The sequence below is a fragment of the Galeopterus variegatus genome, unplaced genomic scaffold (assembly GCF_000696425.1).
Source record: "Galeopterus variegatus unplaced genomic scaffold, G_variegatus-3.0.2 Scaffold365, whole genome shotgun sequence".
NCBI classification, from domain to species: domain Eukaryota; kingdom Metazoa; phylum Chordata; class Mammalia; order Dermoptera; family Cynocephalidae; genus Galeopterus; species Galeopterus variegatus.
The window spans coordinates 452293-462434 of record NW_007726476.1 but is presented as its reverse complement, the minus strand read 5'-3'; the positions used below and the strand labels follow the sequence as shown (position 1 = coordinate 462434).

Genomic DNA, 10142 nt, shown 5'->3' with positions numbered 1-10142 from the left:
ACCAGGGTGGCATGGGAAAAGAAAGAATTACCATGTCTATAAATGGTCGGGGATGTATCCCGAATTTTCAAAATGGGTCTGTATAATCCCCTCTTTCATATAGATCATTATCCAAAAAGCAGATTAAAGAAGAATGACCCCTTTCTGAGGAAAACTCACATTCAGTAACCAAACTTCCTTGGTAAAGCATTTGGGAAAGAGAAGGTGAGGGAGATAGAGTCAAAAATCCTTTTGAGACAACTTTTGAGGAGGCTGTTCCAACATTCAATACCAGATGCCAGTGGATTGTAGGGATTGTGAAAGATCCATCAAATACTTTGATAATCTGTTTGTTGTTGAGTGACATTTGTGATGTAAGGTACACTATTGTCAGACTGCAAATGGTCTAGAAATCCAAACACATGATACAAATTAGTTTCAAGAGACAATGGTTTGGTCAGGGTCAGCTGATTGGACTGGAACAGCAACCCCATACATGAAGTAGTGTCAACATCAGTGAGGCACTACCAATAGCCTCAAGAGAGGGGATCCAAGATTTTATGTAGTCAGTCTACCAGGAGTCTGTGGGGATGTGCATGCCACGGGGCTTCCCGCTGCAAGACAACTGCATCAACTTTTGGCAGGAGTCATAATTCTTGTATTCAGTCTTAGCTTCTGCATCAGAAACACACAGTCCTTTATGCTTGTGCCAGTCTTTGAAGGTGAACATGTTGCAATGTCTAGTTCAATGTTGGATCTATATAGCAATTATGGCAATATGGGCAAGGCAGGCTCAATTAGCAGCATGACCACATCAAAAAATGGATCCTCACCATGGGCCCGTGAGTGATTCAGATGGTTTGGTCAGCAGCCATCATTTGTTTCCACAGTTCATAGCACCAAAGAGGGGTATCTTTAATATTCTGTAGTTTTCCAAGTGGTAGACCGAATGTATAGGTTGTTGGCAAAACCCAAGAGAGCTCTGGCCATTGAGCAGAGTGAACAAGTCCGATTTTGGTTCATCATAGCTGGCTCTGAGGCTGAACAGTGAGAACTGTCAGGTTTCAGCTTAGCTGAACCATCAGTAAACCAGACTCAAACATTTGTGGGAATCTTTGTGAATCAAGAGCTCCACTGAGCCAGCAGGTTTGTTTCATGAGGTGAAAGTTTACCCCAGAGGGATAGCTACCACTTTCATGACCCACTAGGGCCATGTTAGCCACATTCTTGAGTATGCAATTTCCATTTGATAAGCAAGGCATTTTGAACCCTTCTGACCTTGCCAGACGTAGTCTGCTACTGTAGTCAGATCAGAGAATCACAAGGCTTCCATGAGGGTACAGAGATTATAAAGTAAATGAAAAGATATTTTAGCCTTATCCATATTTGAACTTCAATGAACTTATGTGATACTTACATTATTAAAAAGTAATAATTTCTTTAATGCCATTACAACAATCCAGAAGAGATGCTGAGGTCCCAAGTGTCTGAGTCAGCTCAGCTGATGTAACAAAATATCATAGACTGGGTGGCTTAGTCAACAGACATTTATTTCTCACAGTTCTGGAGCCTGGGAAATCTAAAATGAAGGTGCTGTGTCATCATGTGACAGGGAGAGGGAGAGGAAAAGGGAGAGAGAACTGTTTTCTCTTCCACTTCTTATAAGAATACTAATCCCATCATGGTGGGCCTCACCCTCAACCTCATCTAAATCTAATTACCTTCCAAAGATCCCACTTGCAAATATCATCATATTGGGAGTTTGCACTTCAACATATGAATTTGGGGAAGATGCAAACATTTACTGCATAAGACCAACTTAAAGCAATTGTGGTTGGGACGGAAAGAAGACAGAATCGAGCAAAAGTTTTTTAAGAGATGGGAGGATGAAAAGGGGCAAATATTCTGCATTGTACAGTTGGTACATAGTGGTTTTATTAACTAGATTAGAGAAATAAGAGAAGCAGCAAAGGTGAAAAGAAGCTATAGGTTAGGTCATGTTGAGTTTGAGAATATGATGTTGAGAATCACATGAGACATCCAGATGGAAATGTTTAGTAGACCATTTGAAATTTCACTCCCACATTTAGAACCAAAGACTGGTAAAAATGTGTACATTATGGGGTCATTAAAATCCAGATCATAGTTGAAAGCCAAATTGATGAAATTGGATAGGGACAGTGTAGAAAATAGAGAGGGACAAGAAGGAGGTAGGGAAGACTAACATGGAAAGAAGAATCAGAGCTCAAGAAAAAGAAAAAATAGAGATAAAGTCCTGACAAATTGTATTACAGAACCCAGTAGTAGAAAGGTACACAAAGGAAAGAAAAGTGGAAAAAATCAAAAAGTGGAAACTGTTAAATATCAAGAATTGAAACTTATTCTTTAAATTTTAAAATTAAGAGATTTATGGTGTTTTTAGCGTTAGCCTTGTCAATATAAGCAGAAGCCAGATTACGATGGGTTCAACAATAATTTGAAGAAAAAGTCAGTGGATGTAAACAGAGGTGTATTTGTAAATAAATTTTTTAAATAGTTTACAAATGAATAAATCTGTAAATTTTATTTTAGGCTTGCATTGGTGTGATGTTAGTGGGCCCAACAGGTGGAGGAAAAACCACAGTCAGAAGAATTTTAGAAAAAGCATTGATACTATTACCGATTGTAGACTTGTTATCAGTTGAAGAAAGGGAATCTGCTTCAAAGGTAAAGGTATAGTAAATAAATGTTTCTCCATTTGTTTATATCTCATTTTATATTTCAGTTAACATTTTATGTTTTCTTAGGTGTTTTTATTATTAAATTTTTTGCTACGAATTTTGTAGTTAGAAGTTATTGTAATGAGTGAGATTTTTTTTTGCATTTAAATCTTAAACTAATAATTGCTAGTGTAAAATAAAACTGTTGAATTGTATATTAATTTTGTATCTAGCCATTGTACTGTATGGACTCTGAGTTCTAACTGTTTTTAGTTATCAATTAAATCATCTTCAAATGAAAATAATTTTCTCTTTTTCAATGTTTATATAACATATTTTTTTTGTTTTACTGAATTAATTAACCCTCCACGACAATGTTAACTATAATATTGGCCCCATAATTTATCTGGAATGCCTTTAACATTTCTGCATTTAATATGATGTTTGCTCTTGGTCTCTGGTAATTATTCTTTATGATACTTTGGAAATTTCCATTCCCATTACACTTTGGTTTTTTGACTGTAAAAATTTATTAAATGATTTTTTAGCATCTATTTTTTATCTTTTAATTTGTTGATAAGATGTATTGGTAGATTTATTGATACTAAATTGTTCTTGAATGCATAGAATAGCCCCTACTTAGTCATGATATATTTTTATTCAATAGAAAGTTAGGCTTCAGTAAATAGTACCTTACTTATCATATTTAAAGATGCATTGTTGGTAATGTATTCCAAAAGTCTTAGAAAGTCAAGTTCTCAGTTACATGGACTTTTTTTTCAGTTAGTGTGAAATATCCTGCTTCAAAATGACTCATATAGTAGTTCATGATTTTTATCCTTTCCTCTGTCAAAACTCCCCTTCTCAGTAGATCTCAATTAGTTCTTAAGCAATTATTGTTATTAATAAGAGGTGAATTATAACATCAATAATAATAATAATGACTATTATTTATGACATACTAAATATGGGCCAGGTACTGTATTAAAACACTTTCACTTGAATTATCTCATTTAATCCTCACAACAACCCTATGGGCAGTAATTTGCTTTACTAAAAACAGTTTTTTAATTACGTAAGTACTATGTACAATTGAGAGAAGTTTGGAAAATAAAAAAATATAAAGAAATATTAATCACCTAGAAAGAATAACTGAAAATATTTTGCTGTATTTCTTTTGATTATTTTTTTCTACACTAAATATTTGAGATAGTACTTTGCATAAATTATCTCAATTTTTATAATCTTGGTATTTTCAACTAATATATGCTGAGAATTAACCCCATGTCATTATAAGCTTCTCACAAATAACATGCTTAGGAATAAATTTACCAATAGGAGAAAGATTTGTATACCAAAAATGGTAAACATTGCTGAAAGAAATTACAGATGTATGTAAATAGACATCTTCTGTTCATTGAATGGAAAACTTTATATTATTAAGATGGTAATGTTCCCCCAAAGTGATCTACAGATTCAATGCAACCCCTATCAAAATTCTAATGGCCCTTTTTGCAGAAATGGAAAAGCCAGTCTTCAAATCTATATGAAATTGTCAAGGGCCTCAATTAGCCAACGTAATATTGACAAAGAAAAACAAAGTTAGAGAACTCATACTTCCCAATTTCAAAACTTGTTACAGTCGTCTCCTCTTCTAAGACCCCTAGTGGATGCCTGAAACTGCAGAATGTACTAAATCCTATACCTACTGTGTTTTTTCCTATGCATACATTCCTATGATGGTTTAACTTATAAATTAGGCACAGTAAGAGATTAACAACAATAACATAATAAAATAGAACAATTATAACAATATACTGTAATAAAAGTTATGTGAATGTGGTCTCTCTTTCTTTCTCAAAAAATCTTATTGAATTGTACTTACACTTCTATTTGTGATCTGTCAATTTGATAACCAAGATGACTTGGTTACTAAGTGGCTGACAAGAGGTTAGTTAGTATATACCACATGGATATGCTGGACCAAGGGATGATTCACATTCCAGATGGAATGGTACAAGATTTCATCATGCTACTCAGAGCAGCACACAATTTAGAACTTATGAATTGTTTATTTCCAGAGTTGTCCACTTAATATTTTTGGACTGTGGTTGACCACAGGTAACTGAAACCATGGAAAGCAAAATTACAGATAAGGGGGACTGCTGTATTTAGGGTATGTAGAGCTGAGTAAGTTAAATGAGGCTGTTAGGGTGGGCCCTAACCCAATCTGACTGGTGTCCTTATTAGAAGAGAAAATTTGGAAAAACAAAGAGACATCAGGGATGTGTGTATGCACAGAGAAAAGACAATGTGAGGACACAGTAAGAAGGCAGTCATCTGCAATCCAAGGAGAGAGGCCTCAGAAGAAATCAAACCTCCTGACACCTTGATCTTAGACTTCTAGCATCCAGAATAGTGAGAAAAAAAATTTCTGTTGTTTAAGCCACACAGTCTGTGGCATTATGTTATAGCATCCTAAATAGCTAACAATATAGTTTGAATTGATACCAACTTAGCTTCAATAGCATACATTAATTCTACCCCTATCCAGCTCTGTCCTCTTCTTTATGTTGTTACTGTCACAAATTACAAACCAAAAAATACAGCAATTCTAGCTTTTATATTTACCTATGTAGTTATTTTAACCAGAGATCTTTATTTCTTTATATGTCTTTGAGTTACTAACTAGTGTCCTCTCATTTTAGCCTGAAGCATTTATCCTTTTATTCATCCCTTTAGCATTTCCTATAGAGAAGGTCTCCTAGGGACTATTTAGCCTTGGTTTATCTGAGAATGTCTGTTTCTCCCTGTCTTTTGAAGGATGGTTTTGCCAGATGTAGAATTCTTGGTTGACAGTTTTGTTTGTTTGTTTGTTTGTTTGTTTAACACTTTATATCATCTCATGGTTTCTGGCCTCCATGTTTTCTGATGAGAATATTGGCTTTTAATCTTATTGAAGATACCTGGTACATGATGAGTTGCTTCTTTCTTGCTGCTTTCAAGATTTTCTCTTTGTCTTTAGTTGTTGACAGTTTGATTATACTGTGTGGATCTGTTTGAGTTTATTTTGCCTGGCATTTGTTGAGCTTCTTGGATGTGTATATTATGTCTTGCATTAATGGGGAAATTTTTGACCAGTATCTTTACAAATATTGTTTCTGCCCTTTCTCTCTTTTCCTCCTTCTAGGATTCTCATAATGCATAGGTTGGTATGCTTTATGATATTCCATAGGTCCCTTAGACTGTCTTCATTTTTTTCATTCTTTTTTTCTTTCTGCTTCTCAGAATGGGTAATTTCAGTTGCCCTGTCTTCAAGTTTGCTTATTCTCTTATCTATCTGATTAAATATGCTATTGAACACCTTTTCATCTTTAGAATTTCTGTTTGGTTCTTTTTTATCATTTCTACCTCCTTATTGATATTCCCTACCCATTCTTACATCATTTCCCAATCTTCTCAAACTTCCTCTGTGCTGGGGTAATTCTTCACTGATTAGCTGGGCCTGCTCTGAGCCTAGGGATCAACCTGAAATGAAAGTTTTAGGTCTTCTTAGGTCTTTTCTGTGCACGTATCTTGACTGTGTGGCTTTTACAATTTCCAAAGATTCCCACCTCAGCTTCTCATTGGGGCCTTAGATGATTTATTGTATGCCCTCCACCTGTATGTAATCCCTTGTCCCTGGCTTCTGTGGGTCTGTAGTCTCCTGAAGAAGTGTCTGCCACATTTCCTGCTTGAGATCTGAGTTAAGTGGAACAGAAACCAGTTCTTCAGACAGCACCCAGACAGGTTAGAATATTACAAATAAGATCTACTTGAGTGACAATTCTGACCTGAAGCTTAAAAGTGTATCTTGATCTTTCTTACCTCTACATTCAATCCTGGTTCCTGACACTCTACATCTCAGTTCATATACTGAGTTCCTAGATTAGGCACAGTGGGATTTATTTTTCCATTTTTTTTTTCTGGTGGTACTGTTTGTAGTATTTAATATTTTTAAGAATAATGATTTGTATATTATGGCTAGTTTTAATTAGTCAATTTTTACTGTTCCTTGCAAATTGCCATCTTTATAGAGAATGTTTCTTTGGTATAAACGACTTATACTAAAACCCTTTGGTAATAGCAATGCAAAAATATTAAATAATTGTACTATTAATGACTTTTAAAACTACACTGGATTTTTCCCAGATTCCAGGTAAAAAAGGAAAAGTAGATGTATGTGTTTTAAATCCAAAGTCTGTCAGTCTTGGTGAACTATATGGACAACTGGATCCTAATACTATGGAATGGACTGATGGATTACTATCAGCAACAATTCGAAGTTATGTGTGTTATAAGACTATAAGGTACTCAAAGAAAGACATTGATCTCGGACAAAAGTCACGAATCTCAGATTTATCTGATGTAAGTTTAATATTTTTAATTGACTAATGTGGATTATTTAATTTCTTATCCAAAGATTGATATTAAAACATCACAAGATTCCTATTAGTGTAAATTTTTTAAATTATGAACAGTTAAAAAAGAAAAAGTAAGTTACTGAAAAAACAGAAAATATGCTGTTGAGTTTTAAAATGGCCAGTAAACAATAGAAGGAAGTTAAAGATATTTGCTTTTAAAGAAACACAAAATGAATTAAGCCTAATGGAGAATAGTCTAATAATTCAAGCACCACCAATATTCCTTACAAGTTAGTGAGGTAAAAAGAAATGCCTCAGCAGAAGAGTGAATGAAGTATTTGATACAAAATACTTGATCAAGGGATAAATATGAATAGCAAAACAAGTCTGAAAATTTGTATTCTTGCTAGTAGTAAGTATAGATCACTGGTAAATTTCATTAGCTAAAATGTATTAACAAAATGATGATATTTGAAACCATACAGATTAGCAAAGATTAAAAAATAGAAAAATAATAATCCATATTTACAAGGTTGTGAAGTAGAAATTTACACACGCCTGGGGATCTATACTGAGATTTTTAACTAGAAATTCCTTTTGATTTAGAAATCCACTCCTAATAATTTATACTAAGGAAATAAAATTTTTGTTGCATTATTGCTATTTTTATATTGTTATGAGAATGTTTTCTATATTAAAAAGTAATCATTTGACTATCATATATGCTGTACATATTATCTCCGATCCATGATAATAAGTTTATCAATACATTCTTTTGTAGATTCTCACTTTTCAGTCACACCATAAAAGGCTTTCCCTGGTCTAAGATTATTCTGGTATACTGATGGTTGCTTAGTACCAAGCATACAATAAACCCTTTCAAGCCTTTGATCTGTGTGTAATTTATTTCAGTTTATGTAATAAACATTATTTTTCTCAGGTGGAAAATGTCCTGACACAATTAATTTCTCTCTTTCCACTAATATAAAATGATACTAAATGCTAATGTATATGGGTCTGTTTCTGCATTCGTTATTCTGCCTCTCTGTTTAAATAGCATAATGACACAATTTTAATTACACTAGCTTTACAGTAGGTTTTAATATCCAGAGAACTAGTCCCTCTTCATCAGTCTTCTTTTTTGGAATTTATTTCATAGCTGTTCTGCGGTTTATTATTATGTTTTAGTAAATAGCATAATGACACAATTTTAATTACACTAGCTTTACAGTAGGTTTTAATATCCAGAGTACTAGTCCCTCTTCATCAGTCTTCTTTTTTGGAATTTATTTCATAGCTGTTCTGCGGTTTATTATTATGTTTTATTTTTATTGCATTGTAATTAAGGAATATTGTCTCTCATGTTTCTCTTATTTTTAGAATATTTTAAATTTACTTAAGATTATTATAAAATTTTTTAAATTTTTATAGGCAAGTTTATTTCACTTACATTTGTTGGTTATAACATGTTTGAGCTCACTGTTGTCATTTGTTTTATATTATGATTATTGTTAAATATCCAGTTTGTGTTTTCTTTGCTTTGATTTGTTTGTGTGTTTCTTCTGATAATTTGGAAGATCAGTAGTCTGTTTTTGTACTTTAGGTGTTACTTTTATAGCTGTAATTTTACATAATACCATTAATTCTCCATTTAGATGGTATCTATTGACATTTCATCATGTGTGTAATGATGAAATTAGTATACTTTCACTTTTTCCAACTCCCTTTTTGCTCTTCTTACCACCCAATTTTGGCAAATTATATTATTATTTTATTGTTACTTTTTCTTGTGTTCATTGTTTTAATTATAAATATACTTATGATTATATTATTTCATTTTTCAATTTTAAGTAATTACTTGGAATCACCAACACCCTGCTTTTACATAAAAACATCAATGTAATTAAATGACTTCTCACTATTTCATCACCTCTGACTTTTACTAAATATATTATTATTTCATTGTGGCAGAGTACATCTATATCCTTCACACTAGCCATGCTTTTGGAAATAAAGACTCCTTATTGTAGAGATGATAATTCTTCCAAAATTGAGCTATAAATTCAATGCAATTTTAATCAAAATCCCATCAAGTTTTGTTAAAACAACTTCGTTGAGATATAATTTATGTTATAAGATGCACTCATTCAGAGTGTACAATTTAGTGGCTTTCAGTATATTCACAAAGTTGTACAACCATTGCCATGACCTAATTTTAAAACATTTTTAACACCCCCAAAATAAACTTTATAATCACTAGCATTCACTCTACCATTCTCAAATCACCACCTTTCCCCACCCCACTCCCCAATGCTGGCCCCCCATTAATCTATTTTCTGTCTCTATAGATTTACTTATTCTGGACATTTCATATAAATTGAATCATATAATATGTAGGCTTTTGTGATTAGCTTCTTTCACTTAGCATAATGTTTTCAAGGTATATCCATGTTGTATCATGTATCAGTGCTTCTTTCCTTTTTATTGCTGAATAATATTTCATTGCACAGATATATCATATTTTGTGTATGCTTCAATTGATGGACACATGGGTTGTTTATACTTTTTGGCGATTATGAATAATGTTGTTATGAACATTTGTGTACAAGTTCTTGTGTGGACACAGGCTTTCATTTATCTTGGGTGTATACCTCATAGTAGAATTTCTGGGTCATATGATCACTTTATGTTCAACATTTAGAGGAACCGCCAAACTGTTTTCCAAAGGGGATGCACCATTCCAGTTTCTCCACATCCTCATAACACTCATTATTATATTTTTTTATTATAGCCACCCAAGTGGTTGTGAAGTGGCAAATTAATATCCCTCAGTGTGGGTTTGATTTGCATTTCTCTAATGACTAATGATATTGAACGTGTTTTTATGTTGCTTATTGGCCATTTGTATATCTCCTTTGGAAAAATATTTATTGAGAGCCTTTGCCTCTTTCTTTTTTTTTTATTTTTATTTTATTTTACTTCTCAAAATACACTGTATTTGATTTTCTTTTTTTTTTTTTCCTTTTTGTCTTTTTTCGTGTCCGGCAACGGATCGCAACCC

General features: G+C 33.1%; 1 protein-coding gene across 1 annotated transcript in view; it reads left to right on the top strand.

The window, feature by feature from the left end:
- The window catches only part of DNAH14 (dynein, axonemal, heavy chain 14), a 390354-nt gene that overhangs the window by 203858 nt on the left and 176354 nt on the right, over nucleotides 1-10142 (top strand). Inside the window, 2 exon segments of the mRNA XM_008567995.1 lie at nucleotides 2549-2685; nucleotides 6870-7085. Coding sequence (XP_008566217.1) covers nucleotides 2549-2685; nucleotides 6870-7085 — 353 coding nt within the window.